The sequence below is a fragment of the Ovis aries genome, chromosome 21, assembly GCF_016772045.2.
Source record: "Ovis aries strain OAR_USU_Benz2616 breed Rambouillet chromosome 21, ARS-UI_Ramb_v3.0, whole genome shotgun sequence".
Lineage (NCBI taxonomy): Eukaryota > Metazoa > Chordata > Mammalia > Artiodactyla > Bovidae > Ovis > Ovis aries.
In genome coordinates this window covers 9350967-9371046 of record NC_056074.1, presented here as the reverse complement: position 1 = coordinate 9371046, position 20080 = coordinate 9350967, and the positions used below count along the sequence as shown (strand labels likewise).

The window sequence follows — 20080 nt, the reverse complement described above, 5'->3', positions numbered from 1 at the left end:
CCATTATCTTTTCCTGGTGGTGGACACTAATTAGTTGATGCATATGAGCTACCACAACTGTACATACATCTTTCTTTTTTTTAAAGTGAAACATAGTTGATATACAGTATTATATTAGTTTTAGGTGCACTACCTAGTAATTGGACATTTGCATACATTATGAAATGATTACCATAACGCTAGTAACTATTTGTCCCCAGACAATGGCATTACAATATTATTGACCATATTCCTTACACTGTATATTACGTTCCCATGATTTATTTTTTATCTTAATCCCCTGCACATTTTCACCCCATCATGACCCCCAACAAACACCCATTTGTTCTCTATATCTTTGAGTCTGCATGTTGTTTTTCGTTTTTTAGGATTCCACATATACATGAGATCACATTTATGTCTTTCTCTGACTTATTTCACTTAGCATAAAGCCCTCTAGACCCATCCATGTTGCCATGTGCATTCACTACTTAAGATTCAGAAGTTCACTTGCCTTATATATTGAACTATATACTATTTTAGTTTTGAACTTCAGAGCTTAAACCCTGGGCATTAAAAAAAATTGCTTCTATAGATAATGTAGGGAGGCATACACAGCCATACTACATACTAATTGTCAAAGTACAGTCCTTTCCTCAGGTCCAAATACATTATAAATTGTTAATGTCTATAATGTTTTGTAGAGGCCATAAGAGATCCAATACTCCAGACCATACTACCAAGTGATATTATTTTCATTAAAGACTCAAAAGGCAGGGAGACTGGCAAAAGCATAATAGTATTCAGCAATAATGTGTGTATATATAACACATACATATATATATAATTTTAAAAATATATAACTATCCTTCAGTAGAATCATGAATGAACACAGAGTAGTAAAATACTTTTAATAAACAAAACCCTTGTCAGAATGAAATAGTTTTGTAAGCTGTAAGAATTTAGTACAATGATAAATGCCGCATTATTAATGGGGTTAGTTATTTCAGTACATTTAACACCATGTAAAGTGGCAACATTTAGTCATTTCTGAGAAAGATTCTGCTACTCACTTCCTGGAATGCATTCATTTGTGTCTGGTTCCTGATCTGCTTTTTGATCTACTCAGAAGAGCAACATTGAGAATAAATACCATTTTAACAGAAAGAGACATGAAAGTAAAGCTCAGATGTCAGTTTCACAACCAAGACTGCAGACTACATCTGACAGGTTCTCAGACTGCTTCCATCCATTCCCCAGTGCAATTCTTCCTCAGCCTCTTTGAGGTCTCCTGTTCAACTAAAAATCCAACATCCAGCATAGATGTTCAGTGTCTTTCCTCTTACTCATTAAGCCATGGCATGGAAAACAAAAGGAACACTGGGCTAGGAGTGAAGCTGAGGTTCCCATCCTTACCCTCTCACTGACTGACTAGCTACGAAAGCTCAGACAGATCACCTCCTTTCTCTGAGCTTTTTTTATCTGTAAAATGAAGATAAAAATCGCTGCCCCACCTACTTCAATGAAATTGTTATCAACGTAAAAGACAAAACCATTACACAAAAGTAAAGAATGACCTTTGAGGATCTCTGCTGCTTCATTTTATATGAGAAAGCTCAGCTGACATACATTTTTATTATTATAGTGAAAGCAACTTAGAAAACAAAATTCTAGCACACAAGTATAAATTACATATTTGTATAAATGCTGAACCATAAAAAATCAGACTCATTTCCATCCTTGCCCCCACGATTACCCTATTCAGTTTATAACTGAACCAAGTATAATGCCTGATCCATAGACAAGCTGCAAGACCTTCTGGCTCCTTAATATTCAGAATCAGTCAAATTCACCCTTGGTCTATACTTGGTTATTGATGTAAGCAGAGGCAAGATACCCAGTCTTATTCTGGGACCCTTTTCTTTGATCTTAAATCTTTACCAGTTAAATCTAGAGAGATCTATATGCTGACTTGAAAATGAAATACAGGAATAACTTAACCCAGGAACCCATGCCACTCTCCCTGCCTTCACAAGGAGTTCTGCAAGTCAGAGTAGCAAAAATCTGCTCATGCTCATAGAACTACGATTTCCTATTTTTAGAACCCTTGCTTCCCAAGGGTCTCTGATGAGATCTTCACACCAGTATCACCAGCAGAAACCTTAAGAATACGAACAGTATTAAATGCACCAAGTCAGAACCATTTTATAACAACTTAGGCACCATTCATCACATAGTGACAAGTGACGTTCTTCTATTTATCCTAATAGCTGTGTCCCGGTGACCACCCAAACCACCCCAGAACCTAACACACAGACAGACATGCAAATACGTAAAGATATTTACCATCTTCAGCACTACGTACTAATTCTTCTGGCAGATTATCTACTTTGGCTTGATCTGTGCAGGAGAAATTAACAAATGGTTAACACGACTGACCCTTGGCGAGCAAGAACAATGAGACTGTCCCTGGAAGCCCCTGGAGTTGGAAGCAATTAGTCAAGATGCCGTGTGAGGGGTGCAACCAAGATGTCTTCCCCAAAATACTTTCTCTTTAGATTAGCTACTCGAGCCAGTGCCATAGCGGGAGCTCCCATTTCAGCCCCGATGCAGCTTACATCAGCACACTGCTGCACACGGACTCCCAAGGGTTAGTGGGTTAGCTCAGAGCAAGCAATCAGCCAGCAGCAGGAGAAAGCACGGGGCTGCAACAGCCTCTCTATTCTTCCGGAAAGGGTAAGATGCTAGCCATGACTAACACCTTCCCAAACCCACGGTCATTAACAAATATTTCTGGGCGTGCATCATTTGTGCATGCCTCTGGGAGCCTTGCTTGGGAAGTCAACTGAAGAGATGTAAGTGGGGACCAGCTGCTAAGTGGAATCTTGGCAGGCTAGTGTGAGAGTGGGTATCGGTATTTGGAAGGGAGCGTGCAGGAATACCCGTCAGCTGATGGTGGTGTTTTTTTTTTTTAACCCTACACATTCCTGAGTACTTTAAAGCTGCACCATGGCAATAGCCCCACGTTTCTCAGGCTCGAGTTTTGCCAAATTGGACAATTGTTGCTGAAGTTTTTTTTCCCCCTTCGGGTCCATCACTGACATCAGAAGGGACAATTAGGGCTGAACAACAAAGGACTGGACTAGCCTTCTCTGGAAGCATTCAGGCGGATGTGGGGGGTTGGACACCTGTTGAGGCTTTAGAGGGAATTCCTGCACTGGAGGGGGAGTTTGGAATGGGTGACCTTCAAGGTCCCTTCTAACCCTGAGATTCCAAGATCTTTGGTGGGGTGAGGGCTGCATTCCAAATTGGGAATACTGCCTTCACAGCCCTGAAAATCTCTGAATTTTATGCCACTATGTTTAGTGGCATAGCTTGTTCTTTTTTCTTTTCCTTTTTAAAATCGGAAACTTTTCAGTGTCAACTGCAGATGCATAGAAATATTTCAAACATGAAAGTGATCAAATTTTAATTATATGAGTTTGGCAGTGGTTAACTTGCACTTGATAAATTTCCTCATGACCATCTGTAATCCCAGGGGTACATCTTAGCTTAGAAAGAAAAAGAACAAAACCCCTAGAAGTCACAGTCTCTAAATCTGTTTGTCTGGCTCACAAGTCCCTATATATGTTAGGCTTTACGTTATTACTCTAGAAATCCTTCACCAATTAAAGCAGTGGGGAAGAGTGTGCCTGGAGTGCTGTATGTCAGTCAGTCTTTGAGCTTATAGTTCCACTATCCAAAAGAAATGGGTGGAAACAAGGGATAAAAGAGAAAGCAAAGTCCCTGAAGCCAGGGATGAATTCATCTCCATATCATGCAAAAATTTATCAGACAAGAAGCAGTTATATGTAATACAATTACCTCATAAATGCTCTTGATAACAGCCTATTGATTTTGAGTCCTAGCTCTGCTGCATGGTATGAAGCAAATTACTTCACCTCTCTGAACTCTACTTACCTCATCTGTAAAATGGGGATAACAATTTGTGCCCCCCACCCCCACATGTGGTTGCCTATGCCAGTTACATGAGATCATGCACATAAAACGCTTAGCCACATCTTGGCACACAGTCCTAAATCAGCGTCAGCTGTTACCACTAGAGCCACAAGGTACCACAGTCTTTTAAAACTCAGTGTTTGAAAAGTGTTTGAATAAATATTCAAACTGGGGTTCTTCAAGAAAACCTAGTATACTTGTAACCAAACCTCATGTGTTATTTTAAAAGCGAAGTTCCAACCACTTTTGGCTGAGCCTGTTTAGCTCGGTTGGGAAAAGCTGTTCTCATCTGTTAACCCCTCCTTTAGGGGTTCAGGGTACAACAGCATGCAGCGAGGCCACAGAAGAGCACATAAGCGTTTTTAAGCTTAGATCGGGGCATGGACAGTGGGGCACACTTTATTCTCACTTGATGAATCTGATGAAATATCTTCCAGACTTTTGGAAGGCATTTTCCTAGCAGCACTCCTTTCCAAAATTTTCAAAACAGGACTGGGTTCTTCTTCTGAACCTGTTACAAGACAAAACCGATGAATACTGCACAATACAAACGAAAAAAGAAAAGAATCAAACTCTTAATAGTTCAACAGACACTGAAATGGTAGGTTGAAAGGAGGTATTATGCCATAAGCCTCCATACTTTCAGGAGGCAGTACTATGAGGCAGTCCACAGAAGAAAATAAAATTTCTTCACCAAAGAATATTAGTGCATGCATGCATGCTCAGTTGTATCCGACTCTTTGCTGCCCCATGGACTGTAGCCCATCAGGCTCCTCTGTCCATAGGATTTTCCAGGCAAGAATACTGGAGAGGGTTGCCATTTCCTCCTTCAAAGATTTTCCTGACCCAAGGATCAAACCCTCATTTCCTGTGTCTCCTGGATTGGCAGGCGGATTCTTTACCACTGAGCCACCAGGAAAGTCATTTAAAGAAATGACTTGTAAGCATAAGAAATATATGTAAGCACAAATAATATAGAGACAAGATTAACATAATGACCACAGTAACAGCAATGTGCTAAGTCTTCTACACCCCTATTTTAGGCACATGATTTGCTCTGTTCTAAAATTTGCATCTTTCCCCTTCACTTCTAGCTTTTGAAGACACCCACAAAATGGTTTTAGGAGCATTAAAATAATTAGCTGAAAACCATAGAAGGCAGGATTCAGATGTTTTAACATCTGTATATAATTGGGTACACAGATGGGTGAATTCTCCAGATCAACGAATATAGACTCTTTGGGTTTCATGAGCTAGTAAGATTTCCATCAAAATGTTGGGTAATGACCTGAGGTGGTCAACTTTTTATTTTAAAATAGAAAGCATTTTAAAGTGGGGGAGGTTGGTCTCTATTAACTACCAAGGGCTTCATTTTATAAAAAATGAACGGTATTTCAGGAACACAAGGAAAAAAGAAAAAGGGCATAACTGGAGAAAAAGAACTGTTCTTTAAATGCATCTAATGTTATAACATTTTTCTCTAGACTGTCTTTAAGTTTTCCATTTTGACAGTGAAAACTCCAACATGGATAAGCCTTGGTCTGAGTACTGTCACTCATCACTGTTATATTCTTAGTGCCTACAACTGCGGCAGGCAAGAGGCACTTCAACATTGTTTGCTAAATCCATGAATGATTCCATTAATGAGTCAATCCACTTGGGAACAACTCTAGACAACACTTTCCTGAAGTGCACCCCAGTTCTGCCCAATGTTAATAAGCATTCTCCAGTAAATGGATTCTAAGATGAATTAGATTTGGGATGCTCTGTGTTCAAATTTTAAAGTTTTCTTACTATGGACCTTCTCAGTGATTTTAATATGCTTAAAAAAAAAAAAAGAATCATGTGCATATGAATCATATAATTCACAATAAAACATGAATCATGTGCATAGTCTCTCAGCAGTCCCTTCTCTCTTTATTAAAGGAACATCATGAGGTCCTGGCTGGTTAAGAGCTCAGCCACAAGTCAAACATATTCGGCTGCTCATCAAAATTGGGGTGGCCTTGTTGCCAGGTTCTTCCATACTCTCATTCCACCCAACTCATTCACTTAAAAAATAATTATTTAGGTTAGAAGTTAGAAAACTATGCCTTCCAGGTGGCTCAGTGGTAAAGAATCTGTCTGCCAATACCAGAGACGCAAGATACACGGGTTCGATCCCTAGGTTGGGAAAGATTCTCTGGAGGAGGAAATGGCAGCCCACTCAGTATTCTTGCCTGGAAAATATCACGGACGGAGGAGCCTGGTAGGCTATAGTCCATGGGGTCGCAAAAGAGTCAGACATGACTGAACACACACACACTCCGTGCACCATTTTATACCTCCTACTTGGCTTTAACATCTCTGGGCTCTGTCTGGGTAATCATTTATATTGATTATTTATTTTTTAGATAGGTTTGTTGCTGTTCAATCAGTTATGCTGGTATACTTAAACACAGCTATACACATTCAGGAACAGTCTTCAAACTTCAGTGTAAATTTATAAGCCTTCACCTCATATAGGCCCATTTACCCTAGTAATTCATGGGGTAGCTTGGTTAAGTCCACTTCGATAAGTTTAAGATACTGACTTACACTCTTGCAGAGACTGGTATTTCACTTTCCTTTTCCCACTAGTTACAAATATTAAAGAGGCTTCAGCTTCATTAACTAGGATTATAGATGGATTCTCTGGTCAGTTTTCAATAAGAGGCCCTATGGCTATTTGCAAAGAAACCCAAACCTCACAAATGAGCCACTCAGCGAAGCTCATTTGTTCTTACTGAGACCGAAGGGAGCTAGGAAATGACACATTCTATTAATTTTCTACTGAGGAAGGTGATCAACACTAGTTGTTGTGCAACTTTGATTAAAATGTTCCAACCGGGGAGCATCCTTTATTATTTCATCACTCTAACCGGGTGACTTCTAATCCCTATTTGTTCCTGGCTTTCTCTCCTAAAATAGTCACGTTGCTCCAAAGAGCAAACTGAGACAAGCCCTTTCTTTGGGAGCCTGGCTGAAACCAGTATCCCAAGTCCACTTAGAGGAATATGGTAATTGATGAAGATCTCTACTCAGCTAAAGCTTGAGCCAAAGAAATGCACAGGCCAGGCCAGGCCCTTAGGTGGGGTCAGGTGAAGTCATCACACTGAGTCACGGCCTAGAAGGGAGGATTCTGCAGGTAATTGGAAACAGGAGGGAGAGAGCAGCAAAAAACGAAAAAACAAACCCCACAACAGTTCACAGTATCTGAGGGCAAGTTCCAGCCCTGCACCTTGTTCCTGGTACTCAGCCACCACTGTGGAAACATGTTGCTCCTAAGAGGGCAATCTATGCCCACCTGCAGCACTTTCTTGCCGCAAATCTTACTGGAGCCTGCTGCGTGGACTGCCAATTAGGAAATTCTAATTCTTTCCAACAGGAAAGCTTGCTTGGATGTCTCAGAGGTACTCTCTAAACCCCAAAAGTTCTTTAAAAGACATTTTTGGAATCTGAAAATTCTATCGTTGATCAGTGAGAATAAAATCAGATTCTGAAACACTGCCTGATGGGTAACACTATCTCTATGTAACTCATTTGATTAAAGAATATAACAGGAAATGCAGTTTTTATTAAGAAAATCTAGGGAGAACTGAAGTACAAAGATGAATTTCGCACCATTTGGGATTATCAAATTAATTTCAGTTTTAAAAACTATATCATTCTTTAAGTCAGCATTACATAAATCAACTCATTAAACGATCAGTGAAAAACCTCAAAACGCTCACTGGAGGTGTTTCTCCAGCTTTTTGCATTAGAACCAGTGTTTCCGTCTGAAAAATCATAGTCAGAGAAACCTTTTTCTTCCTTTTTCTCTAGTCTCTTAAACAGTGATCCCAGAATCAACTCAACTTGACTTGTTTTTGCAGAGTTTTCTTTGTCAGGAGAGGAACGGGTTGCCTATTTCTGGGCACATTAATTGCTTCATTCAGGAGCCTCTTTGAAACCAGGCTCCTGAAAAGCTCTTTCTCGAACCACTGCAACCTCACTTTCACTATCCCTCTCCTCTGGGGGGTTTATAGTGTCTGTGGTCCCTACTTCATGGTCCACGGAAAGTTGTGAGGCTCCAGGGATGTCAACCCCACTTTCAGAACCACAGAGATCTGAAAAGCCAGTCATAGCTTTGTGTCTTCCCAACACTATCACGTTGGTTGACTTGAGATTTGAATACATTACTCTTATGTTTGATTTCCAAGGCCCCTGAGACTGACCAGTGAAAACGGGGCACTCTCCCCCAACACCTGGCCTGCTTTGCCTCTAATGGCTCCTCCTCAGGATATTGTTCCTTCACTGACACTTGGGGCTGATAAGAAGGACCGTTAGATGTTTCTTTAAGGAGTCTCTCCAAACCAATATCAAAAGCACTCTCAGTAGTTGATGGAGCCTCAGACTTCTCTACTGTTTCTTTTATTTTCTCAGGATGGAATTCAGAAGCAGCTTGCCTGGGCACCTCAATAATACCTACTAACTCTGACAAATAAAGACCCCTTGTATCACTGTCATATTTTGTGCAAGGGGTTTCAGTTGTTTCCTTTAGTAGTTTTTCTAAGGCAACACTGAATTCAAGGGGCTCTGATTTAGGCTGAATAGTCATTTCCCTCACAATTTCTGTCACTTCCTGAGGTAACTCTTTGCCATACTGAGCAAGAGTAGAAGCAAATGAGCTAAGGGTTTGGTCTGATGGAGACGTCTGGGCAGCTAAATAAGATCCCATTTTATGAGTTTTATCAGAAACTACATTGGAGGAATAAAAATCCTTTCTGTCTGAAGCTGTGCTGTCCACTGTTGTCTGTGGGATAACTCCCAGAGAATTAGAGGCACTACTTTCTACCTGTACACCTTTAGGAAATTCTATTTTTACTTCTCCAGAAACTACTTCCAGCCCTGCTGGATCACTCAACCAAGCTTTTCTAAGTAGCTTTTGTAATATAGCTTTTACGTCATTCAGTGCAGGTCTGGGTGGAAGAATAACTTTTCCTATAGTCTCTGAAACTTCCCTTTGAGAAAGCAGTGTCTTATCCTGAGGAGAAGAATGGGCATCCCTGGAAGAAGGCATATCTTGGGGAGAGTGGACCACATCCCCGGAAGAACCCTTTCTTTGGCAACAGGAAGGTTGATCCAGGGGATGAGAGCCTTCTGCAGCTGCCTACAACAAGTTCTCTGGATTCAGCTGGCACTCACCACTTTGAGCTTCCTGAGAGAGAGCGCTATTTCCGCAAGTTTCTGTCCCCTCTGGAAAAGAAGCCATTTTCTCTCTCTCATCAGCTGATGTGTTCTGACTCTGCTCTATCCTGTTTTCATCACCGCTACTCTCTTCAGACTCTGAGCTGATCCCAGTGGTGGTGGGTTCACATTTGGTTTGCAAGGGAGAGGGTGGGCTTCCGGTTGCTTCCTTCAGGAGTTTGTCCAGACTAGCAGTCAAAGTGTTCAAATAGGCCTTTGGAGGAGCTACTGTTTTGTCTATATGCTCATTACTGATCTCTTTAGGCCTTTTGGCTTCTTCCTCAGGATCAACAAAATCTGTCTCCTGAGGCCATGTCCTATTTTCAGAAACATCTGGCTCAAACACTTGTTTCGCATGAACTTTTCCACCAGAAGGCTGGAGGACTGGTGATGAGGCTTCGGAAAGCAGCTTCTGTAAGCTGTCATTAAGTGTGTCTTTGTAGTCTTTAGATGAAACACTTGCTTTCACTGTGGATTCTTGAATCTCTTTGAGCTCTTGGTCAGAGTCATCGTTTTCTTCCTTGAACACTGGGGTAACAAAGCATTCAGTATTTTTCCCCATGTTTTCCTTTGGTGATTCGTATCTTGGCAGCTGATGAGTGGACTTTCTGGGTGGTCTCCATGGCAATGTGGTGTCATCTGGCAACACCTGGAGTGTGCCCTTTGAATTTAATTCCTCTGTTTCCTCTCTTGCAGGGATTTCTTTCTGGCTTAGAAGCATCTCTCTCTCATGGGTACAGTTTCCTGACGATGTCACATCACTGAATCCTTTGTGTTTCTGGCTATTAAAAAGCACAGAATTTTTTTGGCTTGTTGTGGTAGTATTCTTCTCGATATTATCTTGACGGTCTGGATTGGCGCCTAAGTCCCAAAACCTTCTCAAATTCTCAAATTGAGAGTGATTATAGACTTGTTCTGTATTGGGTTCATTCATTCTTTCTTGTAAGGACATAACTTTAAAGTTGGGATTCCATTCACCAATTAGAGATCTGTCTTTCTCCAAAGAGGTATGCATTTCAATCCCGACATTTGAAGGATGATGCAATGGTGGGAAAGTAATGTCCTTTTCAGAATGCAAACTGTCTGTCACTGGTAATCTTTTTACAGGCTCAGCTGTCTTATTCTGAAAGAGAGACACTGTGCCTGACTGGTCAGCTGAAGGATCATTTTTGGATGGACCTGATATTTGGGGCCTAGTCTCTTTAGGTTTCTTTGAGGAATAAAAACTGGAGACATGGGCTGCTTGGCCATCGTTATCTAGGATTACGTGTTTGGCAGTGACTTGAGTATTACATTTACCAGGGCCCATAGGTAAACTGTCCACGGACGTCACAGGCTGACATGCTTTAGCAGAAGGTCGTTCCTGACTGAATGGAGATGGCGGTTCTTTATGAACGGCAGCTTTTGTACTTTCCCAAAAGGATATTCTGTCACTCACTCTCTTGTATTTCTCTCTTTGTACTCGGTTCTGGGGAACCTCACCAGCTTCTGGTAACTGGACCTCAAGCTTCTTCCAAGGAGATACGCCGTTGGCAGCCCCAAGTGGTGACTCAACATTCTCTGGTTCTAAAGAAGATTTTAGGATGGAAGTATCTCTTCCTTTGCTCTCGCTCTCTGCCTTTACGTGGGCTTCTAAACTCGGCTCTTGGATAATTGTGGAAGAGTCAAAATTTACTTCTGACTTTCTTGTATTTTTTTCATAAACACGAAGCTTGGGTTCTTCTTCACCTAAGCTGCCAGCATCCTTAATATTGCATAGAACTTGGTCTTCTGCATGAGATCCTTTGTGAATACTATAGGAACAGTTATTGGCTGGAAGAAGTACCCCAACTGCTTTCCCTGTGTTTTTTGAACTTTGGCTATAGTCTTTAGTTTTACTTTCTTGATTTGGACTGTAGATTTCAAATGGTTGCAACATGCCCGGACTTTCCTTGCCTTGTGGGGACAAATTAATAGATCTGGGTTTGATGTGCACATTGTTATCTTGGCAGTTTCCAGAAGGCAGCATACGTTCCTCTACCTGGAATACTGAATCAGGTCCCACAGGTGTCAATTCAACTTTGGTGGGTAGTAGAGCAATCAAACCATTTCCTTCTTGACTGGTGTCATCTGTCACCAAGGCAACAGCAATCTGTGGCTTGGCGTCTGGTTTTTCTTTGGGCTGTATTTCTTGGGGATATTGCAGAGATGCCATACTGTCATCTGAATGAGAGCTTCGGTTAAACCAGTCTAGGACTTTAGATATGGAATCGTCAGTTGTCTTCCTTATCTCAGTGGCATATGGACCAGAATGTGAGGATGTCTTAGCTCTTAGGGCCTGGAGTAGAGGGGGCTTACCTTGCTGATGGTCTCTAGAACTGCAGTCTGGCACCTGAGATGACTTGGGCTCAGTGCAAGACAGTTCATCTGCAACACAGAAATGCTCTTCTAAGTAAGAAAAGAGAACACTTAAAGAATTGTTATTCAATCACATTATCTTCTAAAAAGATTTTGAATTTACATTTGCTCCACCATTAGTTGTTTACAGTTATAATATAAACCATCCTAATTAAGATATTCTACCAAAGATGCCCTATAATAGTAAAGGAAGGTAAATACAGACCCCTGAAATTATGAGGGGAATTTCTTACAAGTGTCTGTTTTATTCTAAAAATTCAAGTAGATTTTATATTCTGATCCATGCTTCATTGTACATACAGATTTTTCTCAAAGCTTTGCATAAAACAGACACTCCAGGAAGATACCTCTTGTTGCTTATCTACTGGCCCACTCATAAACCCTAGAGAGGGCTTATACTCAAGTTTGAGAAACACAGGACTTCCCTGGCATTCCAGTGGTTAAGACTCCAAGTTTCTAATGCAAGGTATGTGGGTTTGATCCCTGGTCAGAGAACTAAGACCCCACATGCTATGCAATGTGGCCAAAACCAAAACCGAATAGAACAAAAATAATTTTGAGTAACAAAGACTTACGCGATTTCAGGAGTTAGGAAAACAACGTTCAAGGAAGATTAAGCAAGGAGTTCCTTCCAAACCATCAGAAGGGCACAGTGAAGATATTTGCATCCTGGGGCCTTAATCCTGATACACTGAGCTAGAATCTCTGAAGACAGGGCCCAGGAATCTTTCCTACTGGCTATCTCAGTGGTCATCTTGTACACTGCAGTTTCAGACCATGGTCTCAAGGGCTCTTCCGCAGTCCCCTACTTCCCTTCTATAATTTGCAACTTTGGAGGAAGTTTCTGTGAGACAAAGTAAGTGAGGACTGACAGAGAATGTGAATTCTACCTGCTGCCTGATGTTTGCTAGCCAATGGCTAGGAGGCTAGAGAAGGGCGTTGAAGTTCTTTCTAAGCTATCGAGAAAGCAGGCCAAGACCTTTCTGAGCCTTAGGCACAGCCATGTGAGGGAACTCAGGCATTCTTTCCCTTTAGTTAACAGGTGGGTGTTTCAGCATTTCTCGCTCTTCCTTAGAAATGCTACATATATGTTCTTGAAAATTATGTGAGCTGAATTTTTATGAAGTTGGCTACATTTCAAGTGCACCAGAGGAGATGTCAATTAATAAAATTTTCTCTTTAATTTTAATAATCAACTCTGGCTAAATATAAAACAACAAAGGCTTATACAATAACTGGCACACAGTGGATACAGTTTCCTTTCATAACTACACATGACACTATTAAAAATATGTCAGTGATGGTGAAGTTCCTTTGAGAGATCTTTAACAGTTCCCTGTTAGGCTGTTTAATGGAAGACTAATGAGGAAAACAATTCTTGTAATACACTGTTAGTGAAAAAAGAAGTCTGGACAGTGTAAACATAACTCAAATGATATCCATGCCTGAAAACTATTGAAAGGCCCTACAATGAAACATTAGCAATAGTTGGTATCACAGGTGATCATTGTTTTATTTTGTGCATATTTCTTTTCAAATGTTTTTACACACTTTTCAATAAAAGTGTATTATTTTAAAAAACAAGAACGGTTATTTAAAAACCTTGATGCCAGGTAATGTTTTTGTTTCCTTTGAGGAATTCTTTTGTTTTCTCCTGGTATAATCATGAGTGTGTATTTGAAAAGCAGAAATAGAGACACAGACGTATAGACCAAATGTACGGTCACCAATGGGAAAGGAGAGGTGGGATGAAGTGGGAGCTTGGGACTGATGTATACGAACCACTACGTGTATAGCAGGTAACTAATGAGAACGGACTGCACAGCACAGGGAACTCTACTCAATGCCCTGTGGTGACCTAAATAGGAAGGAGGGGATATATGTATACATATAGCTGGTTCACTACGCTGTACAGTAGGAACTAACACAACATTGTAGTAACTATATTCCAATAAAAAAATTTTTTTAATGAGTGTGATAGTGATTGTCCTAAAGCTCAGAGCTAAAGTTAAACTCTCATAATTCGCACATTTTAAGAGTTTACCATTTTTCGGTTCTGATTTTCCTTTTATGCTCCATTATTTACTTGTATATATTTTTGTGGTAAGCAGGGAGAAAACAGGGCATTAGTGAATAAGCAGAACTTTGTTTATAAGCTTCAAGACCAGAAGGCCTGTCTGTCAATCAAAATGGGTTGACTGATGATGCCTTCTTCCCAGATTTCATGGTGAGTTAGATTTAAAAATCAGAAAGCATAAATAAATAGCTAACAGAAAATTGTAAAGGTAGCCTATTGGAAAGCAGGCACACTTTGAAAAACAGGAATGGCTTACCATTTTTTTTTTCTATGGATTATACCAAAAGAAAATATTACCAAAGAACTTTTTCATCTTTTAGATAAACATTTAAGTAAGTATCATCTAATTATTTGTTAGTGTTTACTCAAAATTTAGAAGTTTCCTTAAAATGAGTTCCTTTATATCTTCGAAGAAGTACCTGCTAATTTTAAAACTAAAAAAAAATATTCTGCCTTTTGCAAATTATTTAAAATATCCAAGGAGAGGGGTAATAGAGACACTTTGTCTTTAAGAAGCCGGATTGATCTGAATAAGTGTGAAAGAGTAGGACTGAGCAAAAGTGACTCAGGGTCAACGCAACAATGACTAATAGGGGATGAGAAGAAAAATGATTTAGAAACTTGTCTGCTGCTACTATATATTTTTCTGACTACAGAAATTATCATAGGGTTGGAGGAAGACTTAATGAAGATGAGAGAGAGTACATAAAATTGTTTTCACCACTGCTTCTGTTTTAAAACACAAGAACTATGAAGTAATCATATGGGTATCAGAAAGCAGTTTGAGGCATCCTTTGAGAGCTCTAAGATCTTCAAGAGAGGGCTAAATCAATGAGCTAGCAAGAAAAATCAGTATTCTCACTGCCTCTCAACTCATAGCAACTGAAGGAGAAAGTTTCCTTCAGAATACTTAAAGTCTAGGAGCAAATGGATGAAGGCCCTGGGCAAGATATGGTGTCAATACCAAGCTTTTTCCTAGTAAGAATTTAAAGTCTAGTTTCCCAACCTCTGAGGCTAAGAAAGTGAAGGTTCTCCTGAAATTAAAGAGAAACCAAAGTTTTGTTAAATGGGAATCAATCAATTTGCATTAGGTGAATAAGAATATATTTACTCTATGTAAAGGTATTAGCATATGTTTAATTTTCACTCTGTATACAAACCTTGATTTAACTAAAAAAATACTATAATTTGACTAAATAACTGACACACTTACAATTGTTTAGGGTGAAGTGTAAATACGTGCCAGATAGTGTGCTATTCTGGATCTTGTAGTTATTGGCGATTGAGGACAACCTGCAAGTGTCTAAGAGGCATAAACATTCCCTAGTGGCTTCTGCCTGAATTTTAGCTGGAATACCTAGAAGGCAAAATGGGCTTCTACCAGGCTGCCTGGCTATCCCAAGCCCACTGGGTCAGTTTTCAGAGCCTGGTAGTGATGAATCTCTTACCAGCAGGGTTTTTGGATAATTCTGATGAGCTAGTTTTGTGTTCATTGATGGTATGTGAATTCTCAGTGGACTGTGCTCTTGTAGTTAAAACTTCTTTGGAAGAACGGTGCTCATTAATTGGAAAGGAACCAGAAGTCGTTGGCTGACTTGTTTCATTTTTTGATGGACTTGGGCTTGAGGCTGATGACTGAAAAGGCAAACCGTTTGTGTACTGGGAAGGCTGAGGGTCATTCCAAACCTCATCTGGGAGCTCTGCATCTTCTGTTCCATTCTTCAACCTATCGGACTCTAAAACTCTAAATTCTCCCACTTCCCGGCCGTGGACCAGCCCTGGACTCTGTGGCAGTTCATCCTTCACGGCAGAGAATCTCACATGCTTTAATGGCTCCAGCGAGTCTGAGGGGGAGTCGTCTTCTAAAGAATGCTCCTTCTCAGAAATTCTCTCATGGATGGTTAGGCCCAGGGACACAATTTTGCTTTTGGGTTCAAAGTTGTGATGAAAACGCACAGTTTCTGAGTCTGTGCTACTTGAACTGGAATTGCGTTTCAGGATCCCTCTGGGGGCCCCTCTTGTGTTCAGGGAGTCTATCCTTTGTCTAGGAAAAGGCTGGTTATCATCTTGCTTTAAGTTCTGGGACTTGTAGATCATTTTCCTGGCTTTGGGGACTGGAGCCTTGACTGGGGACCCATTCTCAGGACCTGGAACAGTCTGCTTTGGTTTTTCTAACTTTTGGCTTGAATTATCCAGGATAGATGACTCTTCTTTGGACTCTGACAACTCCCCTGAAAAGGAAAACATCAGATGATATACCAAATGGAGAGTAACGCATTAATTTAAAATACCTATCTTAAATTTAATCTACATTTAGCAAAAAATGCTAAAATATTAAAAGACAATAAAGCATGAAGGTTAAGTACAGACCTAATTAAAAACTCTAAAAACACTCATGCATGAACTTCACTGAATTTAAGATGCCTATGCTTTATATTCACACTTTGTGGTATTTTATACTCAATAGAAAAAAAATTTTTAAGAAATTTCAAAAACTCCTTGAGGAGAGTAAAGAAAAAATACAAAAGTTACTTGAAAAAATTCATATATGGAAACCAGAAAAATGAGCTCAGTTTTCTGCAAAGAAAATTTCAACACCTAAAATAAAAATTAATTTTGACAAAAAGGTAAAAAAAAAAATAACATGTTTCAGTGACTTCTTTTCTATGAAATATTTTATGCTATATAAAGTGTATCCAATGGAGAGGATAAAATACACTAATATTAAAACAGTGTAATTGAAACTCTAGTCTATGGGGGGTCACAGAGTTGGACACAATTTAGCAACTGAACAATAAACAAATTAATTTTCTACTCCTTGTCCAGTCTTTAATGCCTAAGGAATCTTCTTACAGTTGATTTTGAAGAGATTAAATTGTCTAATGTTTCTTCTTAATAGAATGTAAGAATGGTAAAATTCTGTAAGAGGCAGACTCCAATCAGTTCAGCAACAAATCTAATCAAAAGCTCCTGGGAGACTGAGCTGATAGTTACAGATTAGAGGATGATAACATTATCAAGTGGTCTTGAGGCAAACTGTTTTAATTTTAAACAGAGAACTGTGTCTGCACAGTAGACATCCAATAAATAGTGTTCAGTAAGTGACTGAATGCCTCTGGTCAAAAAATTTCCCAGGTCATTGAGGGGGAACCCAAGGCATGGAGGTCACCTCTGAGCCTGGAATGTATGAACTTCCGGTTTCTAAAATTTCTGCTTCCTTTCCTTGGGCAGGAAAATGGTGGGTATAGTAGAAGAATAAGAAAACCATCACAATTTTTCACTTTCTCTTGAAAGCTATTTTAGTTAAAGGAACTCTGAGAATTTCCCTTAGTCCACAGATAACAAAGATAAAAATATCTAGCTCAATAAAAATAATATTTACCCTCTTTTGAAGTCTGAAAGAAACCAGTCTTTCCATTTTTTGACTGCTCATTTTTGGTTTGTTGAGATAAGTGATCTTCTGGCAACATGGAGCTATTAAACGGATTCTTCCTTTGCTGGGGAAAAATATTGTTTATTAAATTCATTTTATATGTCATAACAGCAACTCAGTGTCAGCAAATGCTTATTATATGCAATAGTTAATAGTTTTGACCAGTAAACTCTATCTGGCATGTTTGAAAAATGATGGTCCTAGTTAATCCGGTCAGCAAAGAATCACTACATATATGCCATGCCAAAAAAAAAAAAAAAAATCAGACCAAAACTGTATAAAATGTACTCTATCCCAGAGTCTTACAAAGTTAAACTAGAACCAGCCATTTGAATCTAATCTCAGAGGTGAGATTTTTACAGAAGCAAAAAAACTTGGGCCTGAACACATCAAAGAGGTAGTCACAGGTCAGGGTAAACCTGAGGCTCTAATTAGGGCAGATTCACACCAGCGCTCTTTCTACCGTACGGGACTCTCTGTGATAGGTTAAAGTCATACTAAATATGATCGTAACTGACCTTTTCTATAAGGATTTAAGAGTCAAGGTATCTTGAAGTGCTTCATAGTCACTAATACGATCATTGATTCTAATGTCAGAAAACATAACCCAGACGCTTTACCGTCTGAGCCACCAGGGAAGCCCGTATCAATAAATAGAGTTCTGTTTTTCAACTGAAGTATACTTTATTTACAATGTTGTGTTAGTTTCAGGTGTACAGCAAAGTGATTCAGTTATATACATATTTTTCAGATTCTTTTCTCTTCTAGGTTATCATAAAATATTGCATACAGTTCCTTGCGCTATACAGTAGGTCCTTGTTGGTTATCTATTTTGTAAATAGTAGTGTGTATATGTTAATCCTGAACTCCTAAGTTATCCCCGCTCCTAGTATTTTTCTTTATTAATATAAGACTGAAAATCAGTGTTTGCTATCTGTAGTTCCATAAATTGAAAATCTTCTCCCATAGGCAGGCTTCTAACAGGGATTCAGGAAGCCATGAATAGGAGTAAGAACAGTCACGGAACTAACAAGCCACACGCCATATGCTTAAAAGCAGCAGCCCCCAATAGTGTCAGACCTTTTATTCCTTAGGGTAAAAAACCTAGGTCCACCAAAAGAGTGATTTCCTATATTAAATAGTAAAACTTATCTATATTTGATGGGAAAAAAAGTACTACAAAATTCCTCTTTTACATGGTACTTTGATAAAGTGAGAGAATGGCATTCTGGCCCCAGATGAGCTTTTCAAAGCCCAAGTTCAATCTACCTTGGCTGTAGATACAGCTGACTTCCTTGTGTTTTCCTGGGATGCATCAATCATGGTGGGCGCTGGATTTACCACGCTGGAACTGCAAAAGAAACAATAATTCAGAGAATAAAACCTTACCCTTTGAGGAAGCGTAAATCATGCCTCTGAAGCCAGAAGCTATTAAGGCAGGATAGGAGAGGAAGTTTGTCAAATCAAACTGCCAGGAAGGAAAAGGGAGTTGGAGCTGAGATGATTAAGCAGTGAAGCAAAAGCAATGGGAAAACAGGAATGAAAGACAGGCCTGAGACAAGGCAAAGCTATCCATCAGAAGCCTTGAAGATTTCATCACCGTGCCAGGCACACAGGAGGTTCACGGTTGAAATTTGTACAAATAAACTTATCTCAAAGTTGGGACCTCACATTAGATGCAGACTAGAAAGTGAGCAACTTGTTCTCAAGAAGGGAACACCCTTGCTGAAATAAGGCCCCAAAGTCTTCTAGAGATTCTCTGGTCCAAGACTGGAATGGCACTGCTTACTCTAACTCAGGTAGAAAATAGCCAAAGCGGGACTTTTCTGGTAGTCCAGTGGCTAAGAATCAGCCTTGCAATGCAGGAGAAATAGATTTGACCCCTGGTGAAGGAACTAAGATCCTGGATGCCACGGAGCTACTGAGCCCAGAGACCACAACTAGAGAGTCCGTGCACCGTCACGAAAGATCCCCCCAATGCAGCAAAGATCCTGGGTGCCGCAACCAAGATCTGATACAGCCAAACAAATCAGTGTTTAAAAAAAAGAAAATAGCTGAAGAAAACACTCAGGTGAGACAAGTGGTTGGGCAATGACACAGAAGAAACAGCAGACAGAGATGCTGTGCTGGGAGGATGGGGGATGGGGGCAACTTATGGGGAACCTTCCCCGATTCTCCAGGCTGGCCAGGTGAGTTCTTGTTCAAATACAAGAGGAGTGAGGATGGAGCACAGTCAGAGGATGGTGGGAGGTTAGAAGCCTGCAGCTGGCCCAGAGAGGAGAGGAGAACTCTCCAGACCCTGGCTCTCTACCCCAGGGACTGGGCAGCCCTCGGGTGAGAGTACTACCGGAAGCGTGAATGGAGAAAAGTTGAGCTGAGCTGGCTCCCTCTTGAACCACCACTCCCTTGGTGACTGAGTAAGAAGGACAAAGAAGGTCACAGTGGCCTTGGAAAGAGAGGAAAACCACCTGCTCAGACTTCCTGCTCCAGGCGCTCAAGGCATAAGAGGGGAGGTCACTATTGCTTGAAAGCACCGTGCCTTGTTAAACTCTACCCTGGTTAAACTCCTAGTGGCATCACAGAGTCAAGGACTTGGAAAAATACCTCAGAAGGTGCTGGTTTTTCACCAGGAAGCTAAGGAACTGGAGGGAGGGAAGGGGAGCACTTTGCCCCACAGCCAGAGAGCCTTGCCCAAGACTGCTGTCTCTAAACTCATGGGCCAGGTGTTCTTGCTGCTTGATTTCCTTTCCTTCCCCCTGCACTTGGACTGATGCTTCTATGGAGAGGTAGTCCCAGGAACAGGCTGAACACTTGAGGAAGCATGCTTCCTGTTGTTACCTTCCTCGCTGCTGCAGACAGAATTACAGCCGATGAGGCAGACGTATGTGGAACACAGCCTGAACACAGGGATGTGAGAACCTGAGGCGGGGGCAGGATGGGGAGGGAAA

At 40.4% G+C, this 20080-nt stretch overlaps 1 protein-coding gene across 33 annotated transcripts in view; it reads right to left on the bottom strand.

Moving 5' to 3' along the window:
• The window catches only part of SYTL2 (synaptotagmin like 2), a 121651-nt gene that overhangs the window by 20306 nt on the left and 81265 nt on the right, over nt 1-20080 (bottom strand). For 10 of the 33 annotated variants that reach the window (XM_060403904.1, XM_060403905.1, XM_060403903.1 and 7 more), the window contains 7 exons: nt 18402-18483; nt 17082-17196; nt 15148-15930; nt 11563-11631; nt 4388-4489; nt 2326-2379; nt 1053-1100 (listed from right to left, as the gene is read on the bottom strand). In XM_060403904.1, the coding sequence (XP_060259887.1) occupies nt 1053-1100; nt 2326-2379; nt 4388-4489; nt 11563-11631; nt 15148-15930; nt 17082-17196; nt 18402-18483 (1253 nt within the window). Of the gene's footprint in view, nt 1-1052; nt 1101-2325; nt 2380-2597; nt 2878-4387; nt 4490-9183; nt 11632-15147; nt 15931-17081; nt 17197-18401; nt 18484-20080 lie in introns of those variants that run through there. The other 23 variants (XM_060403893.1, XM_060403891.1, XM_060403898.1 and 20 more) reach the window with 4 other exon arrangements.